Source organism: Bos grunniens, chromosome 12 (genome assembly GCF_055505025.1).
Source record: "Bos grunniens cultivar Pamir isolate PY7600 chromosome 12, Bosgru_T2T1.0, whole genome shotgun sequence".
Classification (NCBI taxonomy): Eukaryota; Metazoa; Chordata; class Mammalia; order Artiodactyla; family Bovidae; genus Bos; species Bos grunniens.
The window spans coordinates 66,820,849-66,846,493 of record NC_141176.1 but is presented as its reverse complement, the minus strand read 5'-3'; the positions used below and the strand labels follow the sequence as shown (position 1 = coordinate 66,846,493).

The 25,645-nt window shown below is 35.6% G+C and overlaps 1 protein-coding gene across 6 annotated transcripts in view; it reads right to left on the bottom strand.

Annotated features, from left to right (window-relative positions):
* GPC5 (glypican 5) overlaps window positions 1–25,645 on the bottom strand; it is a 1,583,243-nt gene that overhangs the window by 770,684 nt on the left and 786,914 nt on the right. For all 6 annotated transcript variants that reach the window (XR_015138295.1, XM_086330176.1, XM_086330179.1 and 3 more), the window contains exon 7: window positions 18,266–18,422. Coding sequence is in view for 5 of the 6 variants with exons in the window: in XM_086330176.1 (XP_086186302.1) it covers window positions 18,266–18,422 (157 nt within the window). In the remaining variant the exon portion in view is untranslated. The remainder of the gene's footprint in view (window positions 1–18,265; window positions 18,423–25,645) is intronic.

Sequence of the window (25,645 nt, the reverse complement as noted above, 5' to 3'; positions counted from 1 at the left end):
ATATTATCTATCATATAGACGTTAAGATTAAAAAAGTTAACACACAAAAAATATGTAGAACAGAGCTGGACTCTGTAATAGAATTATCACTAAATAAATATTCACTATTGCTTTAAAAACATCAGTTAGCTGTTAAGAATTAGTATTGTTTTGAATTTTTAAAATCTGCTTTCATATTTCATGTTTGTATTTTATAAGCAACACATTTGACCTGACATACTAAAATACAATCAGTCCTAAGAACTATATGATAATAGTCTTGATAATCTACATGTTGGAGAAATGAAATGTTCAGTAGAATTCTTTTTAATTATTATCATTTTATAACGCTGGCATCTCTTTCTTTTACTTTTGTTCTTATTGTGTGCATATATGCATGTCTGCTAGGTCGCTTCAGTCATGTCCAGCTCTCTGTGATACTACGGACTGTAGCCTGCCAGGCTCCTCTGTCCATGGGATTCTCCAGGCAAGAATATTAGAGTGGGTTACCATTTCCCACTCCAGGGGATCTTTCCCACCCAGGGATCAAACCGCATCTCTTCATCTCCTGCATTGGTAGGTGGGTTCTTTACCACTAGCAGCATCTGGGAAGTCCCATGAGAGGTCTTGCTAGAGTGTAAATGAACCAGTGAACTGATTTTTGGCATGGCCTGCTAGGGAAAAGTGATTCATGATTTGGTTGATGTTAATCCCCAGCCAATATTATATATTACAGCATTCTAGATTTCCATGCAGTTCCCTAATGATGCTCATCTTTCTCTAGTTATCAAATTTTTGCTCCTGCTTCATCCTCCTGTGGAGATTATGCTCCGGCTGTCCATAGCCCTATTAATAACTGTTTCTTCAGGTGGCAGATTAAAGTTCAATTCCTTTGAGAAAGCTTCCCATTATCCCTAAAGCTGTGTAAGATAATTTTCTTTTATGGTCCCATCAGATCTGTTTTTCCACAAATAAAATTCTCCATGCTGCTGCTGCTAAGTCGCTTCAGTCGTGTCCGACTCTGTGCGACCCCATAGACAGTAGCCCATCAGGCTCCCCCGTCCCTGGGATTCTCCAGGCAAGAACACTGGAGTGGGTTGCCATTTCCTTCTCCAATGCATGAAAGTGAAAAGTGAAAGGGAAGTCGCTCAGTCGTGTCCGATTCTTAGCGACCCCATGGACTGTAGCCCACCGGACTTCTCCATCCATGGGATTTTCCAGGCAAGAGTACTGGAGTGGGGTGCCATTGCCTTCTCCAAAATCATCCATACTGTACTGTAATTTCCTGATTACTCATGTGCATCCCCCTGAGGCATAAGTTTGTGTGCTAACTAGCACAGAGTAAGCATCAAGTATTTGTCGAATGAAACAATGAGCGTATGGACGGATTGAGAGCTAAGGGGTTGACATCAAAGAAAAGATAAATACGGGTTGGAAATAAAGTCATTAGTGATGAAAATTTAATTTGGAGCTCAAAATTTGTATGAAATTAGTGGCAGACTATTCCAATATGGCGGGCTTCCCTGGTGGCTCAGAGGTTAAAGCGTCTGCCTGCAATGCAGGAGACCTGGGTTCGATCCCTGGGTCCGGAAGATCCCCTGGAGAAGGAAATGGCAACCTACTCCAGTATTCTTGCCTGGAGAATCCCATGGGCGGAGGAGCCTGGTGGGGTCGCAAAGAGTCCAACACGACTGAGCGACTTCACTTTTACTTCACTTTCATTCCCATATGAGCTTCATAATGTAATTTAGATTTCATGGGAAAAAACCCAAATATTCTGTTGGATATACTTAGAAAGGTAAGCACTATTAATAATTACTCTGAAAAATGTCAGGATACAAAATTCCTATTATTTAGCAAACTTATAGTCAGGGAAGTAGAATTAATTCTATACATTACTTAATAAGTAAACATAATTATTTATATTCTAAAAAATTTAGCATGAAACATTAGAGTTATAATGAAATTAAAGGAAATAAACCATAATCAATCAAAAACTACCTCCAAGCAATAGTGTGTTAATGTGTCTCTTCCAAAGTTGAGACATTACACATTAATCTAGAAAATTACACTCTTAAGTTTAGTGCTTTACACTCCAGTTTAACAATTAGCATTCAAATGATTACTTCTGAAATTAATTTTTCTTCAAAATAGCAATTAAAATAATGCAATAATTCCACAGTCAGGTCTCTAGTACATGAAAATATGAAAGAGTTATTTATATAATTCACAAATACTGATAGTTATTGAAGAAAACTGTGCTTATCAAATATATTCTGCATTTAACACAGCTATAGTCTTTTGTGTGTGAACAGATTTAGATTCATTTTGGTTTCTAGTTAATATTCTTGACTAAATTAATGTCAATATTTTCAATTCATTAGAAAATTTGGTTTTTAATGTTAATTAAGATGTGTCTTAGAGACATGTAGATTATATTCATATCCATTCATGTAATTCAGAGCACATTCATTAAATGTCTCATGTTCAGAGGCATTGTGGTAAGGACCATGAGGCAGTTGTTCTCAAGCTTTATTGGGAATAATTATTATTTATCATGCCTGTTAACTATAAATTTGTGGATTCTACACATGGAAATGATAATTCAATATTTGAGATGGAATTCTACAAGCTACATTTTAAACAAGCACAGTGATAATTCTGACAGAGGTTATATACTTGTGATCAAAAAATAGCTGTGTGATATATTGAAAGATAAAAAGGTACTGACTGACTTGCCTTCAATATCTTACAATCTGTAATAGTTAATACAACTCATACACAGAACAACACTCTTGAATGGGCCAAAGAAACTAATAATGGTTTTGTTGCTGGCTGTGAGAATGAAATCATACTTTATTTCCGTATTTACCGGAAATTTATGTCTGGTAAATACACAGGATATTGAAGAAGTGCTTGACTGTATCTTAGAAAGTTAATTCCAATATATCAAATCTAGGAGGATGTGAAATTATAACAATAAAAGAAAGATACTTCTGTTTTCCAAAAACCAACAACATTTAGTACCTTAGCATTACCAGTCCCATTTGCTTTTATATACATATGTATGTATGTACATAAGTTTTCGTTTGTCCCGCCTCAAATTTTCCCAGTCTTATACTCTTGACTCCAGGGGAAACCCAAGCCCAACAGTCTTAGCAGTCAGTCCACAGATACATAGTTTTACACGGTGGTTCCATTGCCACTCATGCAGTGCTTCAAATCAACTCAGGAGGACCAGGTACCGTGACAAATGAAAACAAAGACAGTGGTTCCAGAGCTGATCCCTAGAGTATTTCTCATCCAGAGCTGATCCCTAGAGTATTTCTCATCCAGAAGATAGCTACTACCTCTTGCTCCCTATTCTAAACGCCCAAGCATAAATGGCTTATCTCTCCTACTTTTCTATGATTATTTTCCTCTGTGATTTATGAGGAAATGGTAAAACAGGTGTTAGCCTACATGGTAGAATATACATCTAGAGAGAATTGGAAGGATTTTATCACCTTGAAAACTAGGAGAAAAGTCTTAATTGGTTTTCAGATAATATTTTTGGTTCTCACTGTATACAATTAAGACCAGCTGTATTAGACAGGGTTCAGTCAATAGAATCAGGAAGCATGCTAGATGTTTTAGAGATACATAATACCAAAAATTAATATATAGATAATTAAAGGTTAATGAAGCAAAATGAGGGTGTTGAAGACCATAGATATTGATAACCACAGGGAATAGTTCCCATTCTTCAGTTTGAAGGAAAAGAAGAGATAGGATATTAAGAATCTAGGGACTGAAAGAGAAGTTTACTTCTCAGGATGGACAATGGGAGTATGAAGTGAAGTGAAGTCACTCAGTCGTGCCCGACTCTTTGTGACCCCATGGACAGCAGCCTGCACCACGCTCCTCCATCCATGGAATTTTCCAGGCAAGAGTGCTGGAGTGGGTTGCCGTTTCCTTCTCCGGGGAATCCTCCCCACCCAAGGATCGAACCCAGGTCTCCCGCATTGTAGACAAATGCTTTACCGTCTGAGCTACTTATATATGTATGAAAGCCAAAGTGAAGTCGCTCAGTCGTGTCCGACTCTTTGCGACCCCATGGACTGTAGCCTACTAGGCTCCTCCGTCCATGGGATTTTCCAAGCAAGAATACTGGAGTGGGTTGCCAATGGGAGTATAGATCGCCCTGAATGATGTTCAGACCTCCAATAGCACTACCTTGCTGGTGTCTGGTTATCAATCAAAGCAAAGTTAGCTGGCACAGGTCCCTTCAAGGAATGTAACATAGTTGCTAGTCCAAGTGCTAAAAGTGTCTGGAGGCAGGGGATTGATACTGTGCTATTGATTTAAACTTGATAAGGACTGGAAACAGGATATATTTTCCCTTCTCCCTTCTTTTGATCTTCTTTTATTATCTTCCAGTGGCAGAAAAAATAACAGTGCACTGGTGGGCAAGATAATCTGGGAAATATAATTTTTAGACCTCACATAGTTTCGGAATTTAGTTGAGAGCTTGGGAAATGTAGCTTGCATAACACAGTGCCTGAGTGCTTATTCACTCAGTCCTGTCTGACTCTTCGCAACACCATGGACTATAGCCTGCCAGGCTCCTGTGTCCATGGAATTCTTCAGGCAAGAACTGGAGTGGGTAGCCATTCCCTTCTCCAGGGGAACTTCCCAACCTTGAGATCAAACCCAGGTCTCCTGCATTGCAGGAAGATTCTTTACTATCTGAGCCACCAGGGAAGCATAATTACAGAGGAACTTTAACCGTTTGCTGCTGCTGCTGCTAAGTCACTTCAGTCGTGTCCGACTCTGTGTGACCCCATAGACGGCAGCCCACCAGGCTCCACCGTCCCTGGGATTCTCCAGGCAAGAACACTGGAGTGGGTTGCCATTTCCTTCTCCAATGCATGAAAGTGAAAAGTGAAAGAGAAGTTGCTCAGTCGTGTCTGACTCTTCGCGACCCCATGGACTGCAGCCTACCAGGCTCCTCCGTCCATGGGATTTTACAGGCAAGCGTACCAAAGTGGGGTGCCATCGCCTTCTCCACTTTAACCGGTTACCTGGAGCCAAAACACAACAGGCAACTAACTAGCACAATAGCCATAACAATCTCTTAATTAAGAGATTTTTTTAAAGTATACATTAAGAAAGAGAATAATTAAGTACCTCCACTCATTTCACTGGGATATGAGAACAATAAGTGTTTAATTTGGTTAAAAGCATCTGAGTATCCTGAGAAGAACTAAAATTGGTTGTCTGATATGATAAATAACTAAAAGTTATTGTTCAACTATTCATAAGCTCTTGACACTAAAATGGCCTCTTCTCCTTAGAAAATCACTTCTCTGCCTAATAAGACAGCATGGTAGCTTGCGGTACCACATCTCAGCAAAGAACTAAACTGTCAGTTTAAAAATGTTACTTCAACAGAGATGGGATAAATAGAGGTAAAGAGACCAACCAGTAAGACATCATAGAAACAGTTACAGCAAGACATAAGGACCTGTGTTAAGAAAGCAGCAATGGGAATAGAAAGAGAGAACGTGTTTAAGAAATGTTCATCAGGTAAAGACAGTGGGCCTCACTAAATACGGGGAGTGAAGTCAGGAGAGGAACCTAGGATTACTGGAGTTTCTGACTTGGGAGGATGATAAGTGGGTAGGTATCAACCAAAAAAGGGACAATTAAAATGCAGTCTTAGGAGAAAGTTGGATAAGTTTAGTTTTGGACTTCCTGATTGCACAATATAAATCTATTTTATTCAGCATTCAGCTTTCTTTATGGTCCAACTCTCACCTACCAATGGAGGTGAGAATAACTCTTCACAATATAAATCTCATCCTCTGCCACACTCTTCTTTTGCCTTCAGTCTTTCCCAGCATCAGGGTCTTTTCCAATGAGTCGGCTCTTAGCATCAGCTGGCCAAAGTATTGGAGCTTCAGCTTCAGGATCAGTCCTTCCAATGAATATTCAGGGTTGATTTCCTTTAGGATTGACTGGTTTGATCTCCTTGCAGTCCAAAGGACTCTCAAAAGTCTTCTCCAGCACCTCAATTTGAAACCATGAATTTTTTTGAAATGGCAACCTAGTCCAGTATTCTTGCCTGGAAAAGTCCATGGATAGAGGAGCCTGGTGGGCTACAGTCTCCAACTTTTCGGACACAGGTGAGCACAGGGCAGATATATATCCATAGACAAATATATTTAGCACTACCTGCAGGTAATAGGACTAGGAGCTCAGTATATTTAGAAAATCTTTATGAATCAAGTCTCCTTCAAAAATTTTAGCAAATTTAAATTTACAGAAAAGTAATCAACAGGAAAGGATCAAGACCAAATCCTATACACAGTTAAATAGTTTTCTGGTATTATCTCTACAAAGAGTGAAAGCATATCAGAAAACCTGATCCCCAAATTCACATATCATTTTAAATGAGCTAAAAGATATCAAGAAAAGGATACAAGACATGAAAAAAGTCAGAATTTTAAAAATTCAGAAATGAAGTTAAGAGATTCCAAGATAAAGGAAAAAAAGGAAGAAAAATTACTTAAAAATAAATAAAATCTATAAGCAGTGTAAGATCAAAGAAATATCACTAGCAATACCTTAAGAGAAATAGAAAGTAAAAAGGACGTGCATTTTTAAAAAGCAAAAGTTAATTTAAACATAGATAAAAGATATTGAAGAACATACTGAAAATAAGCAAATATAATTCATCAAATGTATAATAGGTGTTTCTGAAGAAGAAAATCAAAACAAGGGAAGAATATACTTACTTAAAACTAAATTCAGCAAAAATGTGCTTAAAAAAAAAAAATTGGTACTTGGGCTTCCCTGGCAGCCTAGATGGTAAAGAATCTGCCTGCAGTGTCGGAGACCCAGGTTGATCCCTGGATGACAAAGATCTCCCGGAGAAGGAAATGGCAACCCACTCCAGCACTCTTGCCTGGAGAATTTTATGGACAGAGGAGCCTGGCAGGCTACAGTCCATGGGGTCGAAAAGAGTAGGACATGACTGAGTGACTAACACTTACACTTTCCTTACTTATTTTAAAAGTATGCCATGTTACTGAGTGTCCACTCAAAACTACTCAGAAGGTTATATTCTAGCAAAGTTACTGTACTTAAAATTGCTTGGCACTGAGAGGGCAAAAATATATATGTTGCTTGAAAAGGGAAGAAAATTAGAATACAGTCAGATTTTTTTTTGCCAGTAATGCTCTCCACCAGAATAAAAATCAGTAAGTACTGAAGAAATGCAAGGGGAAAAAAATGTGACTAACATTCTTCTGTCCAGCAAAGTCAACTTTCATGTAAAAGTGGCACAAACTTTTATCACCAAGTGAAACCTATAAAATATTGTCCTCCCAGTCCTCCTTAAGAAATGTACTAGAGAAACTTGGACATAAGAACAAGTAGTATTATATAGTTAACAGATATAGTAGGTGACTTAAATATATTTGTATCTATCAATATATATTATATTGATATAGTTTCTTGCCAAGGAAACATAGGTATACAAATGTATACATATATACACATAGTCGTTTAGTTGCTAAGTTGTGTCTGACTCTTCTGTAACCGGATGGACCATAGCCCGCCTGGCTCCTTTGTCCATGGGATTTCCCAGGCAAGAATACTGGAGTGGGTTGCCATTTCCTTCTCCAGGGATTTTCCTGACCCAGGGATTGAACCCACATCTCCTGCACTGCAGGTGGATTCTTTATCACTGAGACACCATGGAAGCCTTAGACACACACACACACACACACACACACACACACACACACACACATATCTCCATAGGACTGTTTGAGATACATTAATTTCTATATCTATTATAACCATAAAATGAGGATAGAATATGCATAAAATATGTAAAAATGAAACTGATTTTAGTAACCATAGCTGGTAAGAGTAGTTTTATAACTATTATAATATAGTATCCCTGATGTGAAATAAAGCAAACAATTATGAGATATTTATTTCTATTATGACATGTGTCTTTGAAAATCACATCTTATACCCAGATTGTGGTCATGAAATGCCTTTCTTACTGAAACAAATAGGGGTCATGTAAAATTACTGACTCCATGTTTGAGACAGACAATGTACGAGCTCAGCTTGGAATAACTTATTATACTAGCTAGCAATGAAACTAGCCAAGAATTTGGGGATCATGTCAAAAGGACTGAAGAGCCAAATTGAAGAAGTGCCAATTGGCAAAATGTGGGACAATCTGGACTTCAATATGAATAAGAATGACAAATATTTTTGAAAATTACTTCATAGTGGTATTTAAAGAAAAAATTGAAAGAACTGGTCACCTTCTGAGAAAGACAAGGAGCATACCAATTCATTATCTTGAAACTGGTTAAACAAAAGAAAAATTCAAGAGTCTATTCTGCTTTTCTTGAAGGTCATAACCAAAATAGGTAAGTGGATCATTGAAGTTGACCTTTGTCTAGAGAACATTTGTCAAAGAAGATAAATAACCCTGTAGAAGAGAAATGGGCTATGGATATGAAGGAAATTTCAGATGAGGAAGTATATGAAGAATTTCATATACTTATGACAAAAAGTACAATTAAATGAATAAAATTTAATATAGAATAAAACATGGTCCACTTTCATCCTTTGGACAGATACACAAAGAAGGGGAAATGGAAACAAAAGTTTTTGCAAAAATGAGGAGCAACATAAACTTCTAGTTTTTGCTGGTGAGAATATAAATTGACATCATCACTTTGTTAACCAGTAACAGTTTGACATTTCCCAGGAAAGCTTAACACATGCAGGCTCTGCTTTGTGACAGTCTCATGCTACTTCAAAGTATATATTGCAGAGGCTCTGCAAATGTGCATTAAGACAGATGTTCAAGATGTTTTAGAATGGTTTATACAACATTATTCACAATATTCAAAAGCTGAAATCAAATACCATATGTATCAACAATAAAATAAATAAATGGCTGGGTATATTCATAATTAGAATATTACACTCTGGTAAAAATGAATGAGGAGATCTAGACCCATCAACACAGGTGAACCTCAACAATTTAACACTGAAGCAAAAGAAACACACTGTGTAACAGAGATGCTAGGATTCCATTTATAATAAAGTGCCCCAGAAAAATATCCAGCAAGATATGGTTTATGGTCATTGTAAATTCTCAGAAGGAATGTGTTCACAGAGGTGTGGAAATACTTTATTCTTGAACTGGGAGGAGGGATAGATACAAATTTATTGCATGGTTTTCCTTAAACTGTGTATATATGGGTATATGTGTAAGTATATCTGTATCTCTATCTCTATGTTTATCTTTATCTCTACATTATTATTTTCACCTAGTTTTGTGGAAGGTGAAAACATTCTCTCTTTCTTGCTTCCTCATAGAAGTGTTGAATAAAGCCTTTTAATGTATTTCATTGAATTATTTTTGGTTTTGGTGGGTGGTGGTGGGGCGGGCACTTGAAATGCTGTTCATGGATGAAGTTATTTAATCCTCATGAGGATGCTTGTTGGAGAGCACGGCTATTATCCCCAACCTGAAGAAAGTCAAGCACAGAACAATTACTTGTGCAAGGTTAAGTGGTAAATTACTTGGTTCAGTGGGTAAAGAATCATCAGGTAAAGAATCTGCCTGCAGTGTAGGAGACATAGGAGACAGGAGTTCTATTCCTCCTTCAAGAAGATCCCAAGGAGGAGCAAATGGCAACCTACTCCAGTATTCTTGCTGGGAAATCCCAATGAGAGAAGAGCCTGGTGGGCTACAGTCTAAAGGGTTGCACAGAGTCAGACATGACTGAGTGACTAAGCATGCACATACTTGTGCAAGATATGCATTCTTTATACATATTTTTTCTCTTAATCAGTATTGCCAGTACAAATTACTGCATGTGTGTGCCACACACGTGCATGCTAAGTTGCTTCAGTTGTGTCTGACTCTGTGCAACCCTGTTGACTGCAGCCTGCCAGGCTCCTCTGTCCATGGGATTCTCCAGGCAAGAATACTGGAGTAGGTAGCCATGCTCTCCTCCCGGGGATCTTCCTATCCAGGGGTCGAACCTGTGTCTCTTAAGTCTGCCTATATTGGCAGATGGGTTCTCTACCCCTAGCACCGCCTGTGAAATCTGAATAACTGCATACTCAAACCAAATGACCACACAGAAAGAACTTTTCATGGTTTCTTTTGGCCTACTAAATTAAATACAAATGCCTCACTCTTGAACTCAAAACTGTTGTAACATTTTAAAACTCATTTTTAGGCTTCTGATAGTTTTTTTTTTTTTTCAAGCAACTTGAATAAGTCTGTTCCTTCTTAAGCGTGCTCCTTACTCCCTCTTTCTACCCCACCCTGTCTTCATTCATGGAGTCTGCTCTCCACAGGGTACCTTCCACTCCCTACTGTCAATGGCGGAAACCAAATAATGTGTCCACCTTGTCAAAGGCTCCTGTCTCAAAAACACTGCAGTCAAATGTCACTTTTCCAGGTTGCCCTTTCCCTGTCTCTGCTACAAAGTGTTTTCTGACTGTCCCATGTAGATATCTTCCCTCCTTTCTCTTAGTTCACATAAAACTTTGATTTCTCTCTGTTGGAATGCAATGTGATATAAGGGAAAGAGCAAGATAATTCTTTAGTGTTTATTACAATTTGAAGGAGCTGATGAAGATAAAACATTTCGGTTGAGATACCAAACAAGATAAAGTTTTCTTGAAGCAAATGTAAAACTGAAATCCTCAGACCCTGAGAAAAGATGGAAGTGCCTTTCCTTTGGTGTCAGAAAGTGACTCACTTTGCTGTACACCGGAGAGAAACACAGCATTGTAAATCAATTATAATCCAATAAAAACGTAAAAAAGTAAACTCAAGGCTTAAAATGATCGAACTGAAACTGATATAAAAAATTATATAAGATAAACCACCATACCAGCCTAATTGTTATAGTCCCTAATTTCCTAGTGCCTATAATGTTTCCTTGTAATGCTAATTTATAAGTGTGGTAGTGTTTTTTAAGAGTACATATTGCTTTAATAGAAACTAATTTTAGACATGCTAATAAGTAAGGGATGTAACAAACATGAGTAGGTAGTTTTTCTCCTCATAGTATGGTCCTTGGGGTCTTCCAGGTGGTGTAGTGGTAAAGAATCCGCCTGCCAATGCAGGAAACGCAAGAGATATGAGTTCAATCTCTGGTCAGGAAGATCCCCTGGAGTACGAAATGGCAACCACTCCAGTATTCTTGCCTGGGAAGTCCCAAAGACAGAGGAGCCTGGCAGGCTTCAGTCCATGGGGTCACAAAATAGTTGGACATGACAGTGACCCAGCACACACGCACAGTGTGGTCCTCAGACCAACAATCATCATCTGGAAGCGGAAATGCCCAAAGTGAGACCTCCTGTATTGTACTCGTATTCTTTTTTTTACCTTTTTTTAAAATAGGGGTATAACTGTATTGTAAATGTTGTACAACAAAGTGAATTAGACTCAATATAAAAAGAAACCCAATCAAAAAATGGGAGGGAGACCTAAATAGACATTTCCCCAAAGTAGACATAGAGATCGCTAATTATTAGATACACGCAGAAGAAAACTACAATGAGATATCACTTCACACTGGTCAGAATGGCCATCATCAGAAAGTCTACATACATCACTATTAGAGAGATGCAGATCAAAGCTACAATGAGGTGCCATCTCACATTGGTCAGAATGGCCATCAACAGAAAATCTACAAATGTGCTGGAGAGGGTGTGGAGAGAAAGGAACCTTCCTACATTGTTGGCAGGAATGCAAAGTGCTACAGACACTATGGAGAACAGTATGAAGATTCCTTAAAAAACTAAAAACAGAGTTACCAAATACCCTGCAATCCCACTCCTGGTCATATACCATGATAAAACCATAATTCAAAATGACACATGCACCTCAATACCCACTGCAGCTCTATTTACACACTTCTATTCTTAACAAGAGTCCCACATAATTTATAAAACAAGAGAGTGTGAGAACTTTAGAGCCCAGATCACATGCTGTATCATTTAATTATTTAGAGTTAGATGAGCACTTAACTGGTCAAAAAGATATATGAAAATATTCTTTCTACACTGTTAGAAATATGGAAGTCTTTAAAAAGCTAAAAACATATCTAATGTGTTTTTGTATTTTTATCAGTGAATCCTGACTGAAGGGAAATATATAGCTATTTCAATAATCATTCTGTTTATTTGCAACCAAATGATACAAAAATATCTGGATATGGTTATATATGAATACGGTTTGTTTCTAGTTATAACGATAGCTACATGACTTTGGGCAAGTCCTGATCAAGTGTACCTGAGGATATTTTCTTCAAATTTAATTTTTTACTTTCTCTATTGATCATGCAGTCATACTTAGCATTGTGTCAGTCAACAGAGGCCATACTTTCTTTATTTTATGTCCACTGGTGTGGTATAGACTAAGTTATGGGATTTGCAGAATAGTTAGTTGATCTGGGATGCATGCTAGCAGCACTTTAAGCTTTAATTAATGAATCTCCCCTCCTCACCTCAGTGATTCAACATCAATTCTGTGTTTAAGCCAAGCAATGAAAATCATTCCTTAGGCGTTCAAGGACAAACCCTTTTATTTCAATTCTATTATTTAAATCCATGACTGTGACCTATAGCTTTTAAAGAGAATGAGAGATGATTTCAGATGAATCATCAAGTATCCAGATTCTATTATACAGTTTTGCTAACAAAATAGCAAGCAGCCAGGATGAGCCTCAATTATTTAGAAAACAAAATGGAAATGCATGATCAGAATAATATCCATAATGTGATAGATATTAATATATCCATATATCCAATATCCACATAATATGCATAGAGATATAATATATCCACAATAATATCTGACATCCGTAACGATCCCACATTAATTACAATATGTTTATCTTAGATATATATTTCATTTGTCTTTAGTATAATTCTCATCAGTAGTGTAAAAACTGGTAGATGATAATTTCCAAGTGTTCAAAATAGTGAACACTGAACAGGATCAGGAAGTGTTTCCTCATTAATTTCTCTACAGTTTTATCATGACCCTATGAGACACTTGTACAACATAGATCAAAGTGTACAGTCATTATTCAAGAATACTTTAATTGTGTCACAAAGGTTTGAGTCCAAGTATCCTTATATGTGTGCTTAGTTGCTCAGTTTTGTCAGACTCTTTGTGATCCCATGCACTGTAGCCTGCCAGGCTCCTCTGTCCAGGGGATACTCCAGGCAAGAATACTGGAGTGGGTAGCCATTCCCTTCTTCAGAGGTTCTTTCCAACCCAGGGATTGAACCTGGGTCTCCTGCATTGCAGGAAGATTCTTTACTGTGTGAGGTACCAGGGAAGCCCTAAGTACCCTTACAGAGATATTTATTTTTAGCTTGTGTGCTCAGTCACTCAGTCTTATATCACTCTTTGCAACTCCATGGACTGTAGCCTGCCAGGCTTCACTGTCCATGATTTTTCCAGGGGAGAATACTGAGTGGGTTGCCATTTTCTTCTCCATTTTTTTTTTTTTTTTTTTTTAGCTTAACTGATTAAACAAATGAGAGCTATTTAGTTACTTTCAGCACAGTTTCTTACATTTGGGATAATTTATTAATGGGCTATTTATCAACATTTTACAAGGTAAATTAAATATATTTTATTTAATCAAATTGGATGAAACTTGAATTTTACAAGCAATACACATACTTTTAATATGCGTATTTGTAACTTATTAATATAAAAAATCTTACATGCTTGCATTAGCTGTTTTGTATAATTTAGGCTAAAAGGAAAAATCATCAGCTATTAATAAATACTATAAAATATCACAAAATGATTTGTACAAAATGAATAATTACATAGTTTTAGTAGTTCAGGAAAATACAGATTTCACTAAAGAAAATGTAACCTGGAGCATTTGTTGTTTTTTTTTTTTGGTTTTTTTTTTTGAGTTCTCCCTGAACCTCCATGTCTGGCTGAGATTTTGAAATAAAGATGATTTATGGTAAAAATAAGTTTGAGGAAGCCAGCAATATCCAGGCATTTTACAATCCTGCATTACTAAATAAATCAGCACCCTTTATTCTTCAGTGGCTAACGGACTATCATTTTCATTTTACTTTGCACGTGGAATACACTATTCTCTTCCAAGGTCACTGTTAGTATCAGGCTGTAGATGCATTTGTTAGAGGCTTATCTAAGGTTCGTTACTAAGTGACAATCCAAAGCACAATATAAACAACTGTTCTATTTATTTTAGGCTATCAAAGATCAAAGAAGAGTTTTTTTCTAGCTCTAGTTACTTAATATTTCAATGTGTTATCTTTTTATTTCCAAATAAATCTCATTTAAGTTGAATACTTTCAGACCTCATAAACTTATTTCCTGATCTGATGCATAGGGGAACGCTTTAGAGCTGATAGGGCTAGCAAGAGCAGGGTTCCTTATTATTGGTATTATGACTCAGTAAGTGGTTTGTGGAACAGAAAGTAGTTGAGAATAGGGATGATAAAAGTTTGAGACTGAGTCCTGACTTTCTCAAATATATAGAATTTGGTATGATGATGAGAATCTGTAAAAGAGAAGAGGAAAAACAGCCCAGGAGATAAGAAAAAAATGAATGGCAAACTTCTCAGGAAAGAGTTTTAATGACTGAATTAATGGCAATCAGAAGGGTTTAGGGCTCAGAATGCTGCACTGGGACCCATAATCATGACTGTTCTTCAGAGACAGGTTGGTATCATTATCAGGGGAAAAAGTTATTGGAATACATTCTTAATCACTTTTGTTGTCATTTACAGGCTTCTCATTTAAGGTAAATTATTTTTAAAACTGCTAATGATGCAACATAATATTGTACTAGCAAAATAAATATGACAATAGACAGATTATCTCAGTTAATTTGAAGACTTGAAATCACCCTACTGTTTCTGAACATTTGATGCCTGAATCAACTTGTGATCAAAATCATTTTATCTGTCATTTTTTACTGTGAACCATCTTATCAAAATAAATTTGATCATGGATTACGTATTGTTAAAAGCAGTGTTTCGTTGTTGTTGTTTAGTCATTAAGTCATGTCCAACTCTTTTGAGACCCCATGGATTGCAACCTGCCAAGCTCCTCTTCCTGTGGGATTTCCCAAAAGTACTGTTACTGCAATTTAAATGATAATACCACATATGGCAATCAATGCTACTGCAGATTTTTAAAACTACATATGCATAGTTTTGCTACAGCCTCTCCTTGGTGGCACTTTGTTTTTTAACAGTTGAATATATCAGAATTGGGGGATGTTAGAATAGTCAAATAGTTGAAAAAGTATTGATGGTAGTGAGAGTAGTTTTGCTCTCCATGGCTACAAAAACAGAACTTGCTTTCCACCCCTCCCCCCACTGGTATTTAACACCTACCATCCCTTAGCTACTTTGAAAGGATGCCAAGTGTCCAGGATGAGGGGAAATGAAAGTTCAAAGAGACATTTCAACCCTGCTATTTGAAGCTACTAGTGAAATAACCATATCTACATATATGAGCCAAATTTAATACAATAAAAATATAGAAAAAATTAATGTAATCTTAGGATACTTAAATCACTTACTAAAGTAAAGTACTTTCAGTTTCCTGAAAGTGAACACTACATACCATAGATTTTTTTATTAGAAATATGTCAGTTGACACTTTATAATATTTAACAGGTGTGATACAAATAGAGGTAGTTTAAAAGCTAAATATTGTTAAATCATTTGATACTGTTGATGATAAAAAAGTGATACCTCAAATTTTGGTGGTAAAACTTTGCACAATGAAATATATAAACCCTTCTTGCCTGAAATAAACATCAAGCAAAACAGAAACAGAAAATCAGTTCAAGTGATGGTTAGTAAGATATTTGTCAACTTTGAACATATTCACAAATGGAGTAAAATCATTAAATTTACAAGACATAATATTGGCATTATTCCTTGTAACTATATGTAGCTATAAATAAATATATGCCTGTATAACTTTTTGTAATCAGATATTTTTGAAGTCACAAACTGTGTTCTACTTGTATTTTATAAAGAATAAACATCACTGTGAGGAAGACATAATGGTGTATTTCAAATTCTTAACACAAATGACACCTTGGTAAACTTTCTAGAGCACAATATTTTTAAGACATTAAGAACATCTAAAACTATGGCATAACATGCTTTAGTGATGTATAAAACCAGCCAAACACAGTTAAACTATTATGGTGCTTTATAAAAATAGAAATGTGACCTATGTTTTGCTACTTGCTGCGTCCCTCTTTATTTCAGCAGGCTATCCACTGTGGGTTCCTAACCACTTATTAAAAATGGAAAGCCAACAGCTATAAACCCGTAGAAATATGATAGGCAACCCACTTGCAACAGATGTGGATTTTTTTCACTGTTTGCCTGGAGTTGCTAAAAATCATCTATATCTTAAATCTCCCCAATTCTGATGGATAGTTGCTTTTACCATACCTGTCCCTTTCAGTAGGAATTGAAAACAGGATTTTAAAGTAAAAAAATTCATTCTTGCCACCTTGACAAGTACGGTTTTGTGAGAAAATTATTAGTAGTTGAATATCCTCTACTGTCTCTACTTCTTGTGTGAAATAAGGCAAAAAGTTATCTATTAATATATAGCAGGTTCTCAAGCTTATAAATAACTTCAGGAGTGAAAAATCCCTGTAAAAGGCTAATTCCACACACACTCACATACATACAATTTATAGATTAAGTTTTAACCTAAGCTATTTTTCATAATATTTTTATGCCTTAAAACCCTGCAATGTTCAAATGACAGGGAAATTATGGTACATATAAATACACAGGATCAAATGAAAATGAAAGACTATTTAATATTATCCTAATAGATATGTATCATAATTCCAAAATACATTGGAGGGCTTTTTAACTCTTAATGAAAACACTTTTTCAATTTTTTTTTTTGTCTTCCCTTTTGTGGCATAAACAACAGAAGACAGGTAACCAAAAGAAATTAATCTGATAAATGACATTAGTACTAATAAGAAGAACACATATCCTTCCTGCTCCTACATGAGTAGAAGAAATGCAATTTTCACTAGGAAATTGTACTAATACAGCAAACAATTTTGTGGTCCTTTGTTCAATTACTATCCAGTGTACTAAATCCCAACTATTTACTATGTTAAATTTATTACTCTTTCTAATAGGAAAACATATTTCTTTATATTGTCTTCATTTTGTACCTCTTCTGGGTTCTATTCCTTCAAACAATTTATTTGTTTTATAAAACAAGATCCTGGAAGGAAGGGGTGTTGATGCTTGAGGCATTGGTAGTGTTCTAAATTTACTACACGAGAACTGAAAAGTAAATGAACTCTTCTACCACCAAAGTCAGGAAAGGACATTTCTACCAGGTACAAAGTTGTCAGAAAAATCACAAAGCCCTTTGTGATTTAGAGGGAGACTATCAGGGCAGGCTCCAGATAGGCCTGCACAGGTCCAGATTATTTTATAAAGTAACCCCCTTTGGTATGACCTGAGTTAAGTGAACAGTTGAAAGTTAGACTAGATCCCTCATTTTGCATGTAAAGAGAAGGAAAGGAAACGTATTTGGTGGTTTTTTTGGCGGTTGTTACTTGGTAATTCTATCATATGTAATAGTGACTAATCCAGCAATACCAGAAATGGTTTTCAAACCCATAAATCAAAATAATGTGAATGATCGTTGAGATTTTTTCAGAAGAACCAATTCATAGGAGTTAAATTCAAGTATTTTCTCACCATAACTAGCCATATATTTAACCAATTTCTTTGTGATCTGAACATGATGCAAACCTAATAAAATTTATATAATGTCATGATACTATAATACAGTTAGAGAACTTTAATATCAGCACGGCTCACCCATTCTGGCTTCATGAATATACATTTAGCATCCATCATCCTAATTATTTCATGTCCTACAGATTATCCCACTTTAAAACTACGAATTCTCAGAACTAATGATCATTCATTCATTTTACTCAGGAAAGCTGTAATTTCCATTTAAAGTCATTATTTAAAAAGAAACAAGACGCCCAAGAATGCATATCCCAAATAACAAAAAAATGGCTTTGTTTTCATTTCCAATTCCTCTAGCCTTTTTCTGAATTCACTATCATTATTTCTTTATATTCATAGTAATAGTTCTCCTTAATTATATTTCAAAATCAGTCCTTTAGAAATGGGGTTAGAATCATACACTTACAGTCTGTGATTTTTAGTGTCCTCTTGACTTCTCCACTTCCTGAGCCCCCACAGCCATCTTCATCATCACAGTCCCCGCTGACCTGTTCAACCATGCCGCCACCACTGCCCATGTGAAGTTCCCACTTGGTGGGTTTGGGTGACCTACCCTGTAACAACTAGATATGGATACCAAAAACATTTATTAATAGAAAGTTCAAATCATCTAAGGATGCTATTCAACAACATACAAAACATATAATTGTTTTCTTATGTGGATACACTATTTGATGTGGACACCTTAACAAATCAAGCATGAAAGAAAAAGAAACTACTGACATAATAATAAATAATGGGCAAGGTCTTCCAGCTATTAAGAGCTGCAATCTGCCTATTAGCACTGTGATACAGTTTTGGAAATCAAATAAAACCAGGTCTTCTTTCTCATGAATATTTCGGTTAGAGAATCCTGTTTCTGAATACACAATATTAAAAGCAGGTAAATTAATCTCCAGTACAACAAAACTCCCTCTGAAGAGTATTGGCTGGTAATATACTGTTTTACAAACCAACAGTCCTAAATTTCTCAAAAAGAAGACTGCCATTCTTCTAAAAAGACTCAGTGAAAGAAATATATAATCTTGGACATGTACATTTATAGTTTTATTTAAACTTTATGGATTAAATATGCATACCAATGTATATGGAACAGAAGAAAACCATGGAACAAAAGACTCAGGTTCTAATTCCATTTATACAAATAACTCAAGAAATTTAACCAATTTATTTGTTTCTCAAGAATTTCACTTACTTTGATGAGCAAAATATATAGAATAGCCACTTCCCCCTATAACATGGGGAAAATAATATTTTGAATAATACAGGACATGCCTGAACTCCTTTTCCAAAAGGTGATGTTGTGAATAATGGAATATTTCACTTAAAGCTAAGACTGAGTAACATGATTTGGAATGTGACATTTACACCTCTAAGGCATTTTTGGAGGACCCATCACCAAGCATGAGCACTGGAAGGTACTGCCATGTTATGAATGAAACATATTACAGCTGAATGGTTAATGGGAATTCAAGTTTTCAGGGTGTTTTATGAAAGTATTAGGGTTGTTGTTTCTAAGAGCTTTTCAGAGATTTCAAATTTTCAATACAGAGATCGATTGTATTAATTAGCAGAAAATAAATACACAACTCAAGGAGAGCATTTTATACTGAAAAATATAGAGCAAAACATCCTAAGTACATATAAGACAAACATGTTTAGCATTTAAAGAACACTAACATTAAGCAGTGGAAACAGTGTCAGACTTTATTTTTTTGGGCTCCAAAATCACTGCAGATGGTGACTACAGCCATGAAATTAAAAGACGCTTCCTCCTTGGAAGGAAAGTTATGACCAACCTAGATAGCATATTCAAAAGCAGAGACATTACTTTGCCAACAAAGGTCCGTCTAGTCAAGGCTATGGTTTTTCCTGTGGTCAGGTATGGATGTGAGAGTTGGACTGTGAAGAAGGCTGAGCGCTGAAGAATTGATGCTTTTGAACTGTGGTGTTGGAGAAGACTCTTGGGAGTCCCTTGGACTTCAAGGAGATCCAACCAGTCCATTCTAAAGGAGATCAGCCCTGGGATTTCCTTGGAAGGAAGGATGCTAAAGCTGAAACTCCAGTACTTTGGCCACCTCGTGCGAAGAGCTGACTCATTGGAAAAGACTCTGATGCTAGGAGGGATTGGGGGCAGGAGGAGAAGGGGACGACAGAGGATGAGATGGCTGGATGGCATCAGGGAGGCCTGGCGTGCTGCGATTCATGGGGTCACAAAGAGTGGGACACGACTGAGCGACTGAACTGAACTGAACTGAACATTAAGCAACAACTTTGACAACTGATTAACTTTCAAAATTAAAAAATAAAATTGGGTCACAAATTCTGAAATATTGCAGCTCCTTGAGATTTATTTTCCCTGAGAAAAATGAAACATTAAAACAATTTGAAAATAATTTTAAAATTTTAATCAGAATTTATCCTATTAATCAGCATTTCCCAAATGTTAATAGGTGTTACATTTTATTTATTTATTTATTTATTTATTTTTTGGGTGGTGTTACATTTTAAAAGAAAGCTTCTTTCATGGTCAGTGAATTTAGAATTAAGTTAAAGAAAGTTTCTTATTGTATTTAATGTACTGATATGTATGCTACTTCCTGTAGGGAGATATGGCAATGGGAAAATATAGATTTGTAACAAAGTATATAAAATTCAAAAATCTGAAACAGTAAAGGAAAGATAAAAGGCATTATTCTATAAAGATAAAATTTTTAATTAAATAAAACTAATTATTAAATTATTAAATAAAATATTTAAAAAACTTAATGAATTTCATAAAATATTGCCATATATCATTTGTTATTTAGCATAATCACAAAGGGCTGAGATTCAGAGGTTCAACACACTCAGATTTAAATCCTGATTCTGACATATATTAACCATGTGACATTGGGCAAATTCCTGAACAATTCAGTTCATTCAAAACTAAAATAGAGACAGTAATATACCAGGGTCATTGTTCTTATTAAGAGAAAAATATATATAAAGTATACTGAATAGTGTTTGCACATTAAAAGGTAATGCATTTTGATAATCATTATCTTTGTTATTATACATTCTATTGCAATATTGCTTAAACACTTAGAATTCATTAACTGAAAAAATATTTGATAAAGAATTCAATTATATGACTTACATTAAAATTATTCAAAGTTGTATATGAAAAGCACAATAAAAGCTAAACTCCCTGATAAGTGTTATTTCTTTTGCCTCTGACACTTTTTCCCAACATTCCCCATTTCAACTTTATTTCCCTGTTACCTAAGTATTCTTTCACTATTTTACTGGGACCTTGGTCAGAAGAAGAAGAAACCTTGTGAACAGCCCTAAGAATGGATAAATCACCAAAGATCCAACCCAATGAATTTGAACTCAAAAATGCAAACAGAAAGATAGCACATGTAAAATAAAACTTACTGCTTTAGGTAATTAGCATGGGTTGAAAGAAATTAAATGCATTATCTATCAGAGAATGATTAATTTATTTATAGTGCTGGTAAAAATAATAGATGACAATAGAGAAAAATTATTATTTTTAAAACCATTAATATGTTCATTATACTACATTTCTCCATCACTTCAGTGACACTCCAAGAAACATTTAAGACACACAAACTCATATTTTTAAGAAAGAAAACTATATAAAACTTATTTAAATTTAAACTATCTGTGGTGCAACAGAATTATAAAATGGGCCCTAAGATTTCTCACTTGAATCCCTGGGGCTGTGAATATGTCACTGTCACATCCACTATATTACATGGCAATAGGAATTTCCACAAATGATCAGTTCATTCAAATACATCCATGATCCCATTTGATTATGCTCCAGGTCCCTATGATCCCATCTCTTTCTGGAAGAGCCAGCACCTCCATCTCCATCTTTTCTGCATAAAAATTCTACTTTATATGTTCATTTCCTTCTTCTAAATCATAAACATCCACAAACATTCATTTTCATTCTCACAATTGTAGTAAAACTTAATTTGTGAAAATCCCCAATCAATAACTAATCAACAAAAACAATCAGCTTTTCACACCAAGACCTTATTCAAAACCCCAATTCTTTATGACTATTCTGATTTCTTAGTTTGATCATCTGTCTCCTCACATTTCCAAAATAATAAAAATAAATGTCCAGTTAATAATGTAAATCCCCTTTTAGTCTTTTCAGACTCTTTCAGGGAACCCATCCTAACAGATTGCATTCTCATCTGTGTATAGACCATACTTAATTCTTTATCTGCAACCCCTGATACTCTTCAGTTCACCACTAAGCAACAGTTAGATATAAAAGGTACTGTACTATTTTATATCTTAAAATAGAACTATTCATTTCCACTATTCATGTGTCATTACAACTTACTCTCCAGCTCCCTCACTGTGAGGGACATTGGTCTCTCCTGCCTACTACCACCATTTTATTTCCTTAAATCAGTACTTTCACCATGCCATTTCTCTGCCTTAGAACTTTTTGTGACTGGGTAGTGTCAAAACCCACTGGTGTCAGCATGTATCCAGAGGAGAAATGTCAGTCTAGCTAGATGAGCCACAGAAAGAAGTCTTATGATGAAATGTTTGGGAAATACATACCAAGTCCCCTTCTTGAGATCTATGAACTAAAGGCTCATAAGAAATCTACAGTAAGCAATCTTGTTTAGTTGAGATTCACTTTACATTTCCCAAATTAACATATGCAAACTAACCCCTCCTCTCACACTACAAACACTGACATTATTTGGAAATGAGTCTATAATAAAAAAGTTCAAATTTTGCCTCCAATCAAGGTCCCATAAAATATACTGTTTCTTAAATTATTATATCTAAAACTGCAACCCCTGGCACCCAGATTCCACTACATAGCATTTTGTTTTTCTCACAGTCATTGTGTGAATTTATTTGCCTGGAAAATCCCATGGACAGAGGAGCCTTGGCAGGCTACAGTCCATGGGGTCACAAAGAGTTGGACATGACTGAGTGACTAACATGTATGTTTCTAACTTTGTTTATGCTCATTTTATGTTCTCTTCCTTCTCATCACTATCATAAACAGTATGGCCTGACATCACTAAACTAAGCCAGTCTTTCAAGGAAGAAACCCACATGGAAGTAAAATTGTCTCCCTTCATTCTCATCCTGCCTTGGCTCTGAACTTGCCCAAATGTAAAGCTGGTGGCATTTTGAATACTTAGACCTTTCCCCTGTCTTGGGGGGTAGAAAGTCAATCAATACATACATATTTATAGAACTATTACAACAGAGGAAAGGACATGATTTGGGGTCCCAGCCACACATTAATGGTGTGCCTTTAAGCAAGTTACTTAAGTCCATTAAAACTCATTTTATTCTATTGAATAATAATGCAAAGGAAAGGAAAGCGCTTTATATACTATAAAGTACTCTGCTCATTTACAGTGTTCTGTGCAAGACACAGCATTAAAACGGAGAAACGCACAAAGTAAGGACAGAGTAGGAAAAGAATTCAACAACTTTTAGGGTGTTCCTTTTTCCCTCAATGGCAAGCAATTTGTGCAGTCAGCTGATTAGACGAAAATAGTCAGTTTGGATGACTGATGCTTCCTGCCTATGTTTAATTGGTTTAGGAAGCTCATTAGGGATGCTATCTTGGAGGATGAATTTGGTGAGTAGAATATCTGATGACTGTGAGGCAAATGTATTTCTTTCAGCTGGTGAATTAATCTCTCAATAGACTCAATTTGCTTTTTACTAACTGTCTGGCAATATCCCATCGCTGCAATAGCCTTTCAAACACTTACAATAAAATCTGGCTATTGATGGCTTGCATACACATGTTTGCTGTAAAAGACAAACATATTCATCACATGTGAGAGCAATAGAATGTGCTTCAAAATGCAATATATAATGATACATCTCTAAAATATCCCCTCCATCCTTTTACAATCATTTACACAGATATATAAGAAGTAAATATATGTTTAGAAAACTTTGGTCATCATAAACAGTATGTTTTAGTCATCTGTTCAAACCTAGACATGGTAGAAGGTTTTGTTTTACAATTTTGTATTATTGATGGGCATGTATGTTGGTTGGTTAAAAAAAAAAACACTGACAGAAAAATTTCAAAGCAGAAAACAGAAGACTTAGAAAAATTGTGCTTTCATGTCATCATTAATAAAGTATCTCTAAAGAATATATATAAAGTATAGAACAAAAACCCTCTATGTATAAATACATGCAAATATGTATGTATATATGAATTTAATTTTGTTATAAGGCAATTGGTATCTATACTTTCATAAAATTGAAGTAAAACCTATAAAGAAATGTATGGGAAATAGAAAAACTACTGAAGTGTATAATATTTAAAAAACTGGAACTCTGATTGAACATTTCTTATGATGTATTTTCAAAATTTATCTTTGCAACATATTTAAATTAGACATATTTTAAATAAAAACTCTTTATATAAAATGTTCTCATTTTTTTGCAGTTGAACTTCCCTTTCCTCAAATCTCCAGTTTTGTTCCCATCCATCCCCTCAACCCACTCCACCCTATTTCACCTTTGTCATTTATACTTATTCATCTTTTAGATGTTTTTCTTCTTTTAGATGTTTCTCTTATATAAAACTTTTCTGCTCTTTCTCTTTCAAAATTAGAAAATATTTTATCCCCCAAACCTAAATACTACAAATCTTCAGATCATATTAAAGATTATGTTTTCAAAAGCAGTTAAACCTTTATAGACTATCCTACCTAAAAAGCCAAACACATTCTACAATATGTCATGTTATATTAAGTTGACCAGACACAGAAGTCATTTCTGCAGGGTTTCTTGTCGGTGTTTGCTCTAAGTTTGAGCTTTCTGATCTCAGCTTCTGTTGTGCTGGTAATTTGAAAGGTCACTGTTCTGTGACATTTGGTTTGTGCAATGCAGTCTGACAATTTACAAAAGTCTTGTGATTTTGTAAATAGAATACTGAACTTAGAAAAGGCTTACTACATTCACTCTTGGTCTCTTAAACTGTAAAGAAGTCATTTGTTCTTTTTCCCTTAAGAAAATTCTACGTATTTCCCTTCCACCATGCCTGACCCTTACCTCCAGCTCAAAACGAGGCCAGTTTCATTTTCTGAGCCGCCATAACAAAAGTGACCAGATAAACTTATAACTAATGTGTGTCCTTGTCTAAACTCTAAACTAGATCTCACAGGAGAGTTAAAGCTAAAAGCTGGTGAGTTAAGTTCAGGAATAGAATGGAACAGTGGCAAAACCTCAAATAAGATACAGGAAAATTGTTGGCCCCGAAGAGGAAGTGTGCATGCCAAACATTGTCAGTCATCAAAAGGCTTTTGTGAAATGTCTACAGCAAAACACTAGAAGGACCTGAAAAGAAATGTGGAAAAAGAAAAAAAAACAAAAACAAAAAACATTTCTTAGGAGACAATCCCAGAGTTACTGTTGGAGACATCTATCAAAACATCCATGCTTAGTAAGCCATAAACAGATGGGTCCAGAAGAACAATAACAGGAGTAGGAGAAGAAACAAGCGTACTTGAAGGGTGAGTAACATAAAAGGACCCTGAAGCAGGAGAAGAAAGGGAGAAGAGAATTGGAGGTTATAAGTAGATTAAAAGCCCATAACACGTTCAATGGAATAACTAGATGTGCAAATGCAAAATTCTCAAGTCAAACATTTCATTGTGGAGACATGATGTATGGCAACTACTAAAAAATTTTAAACATATGGAAATTACTTTCTTGATGCCACCTCTTACTTCAAAGCTAATTTATTAATTTCCTT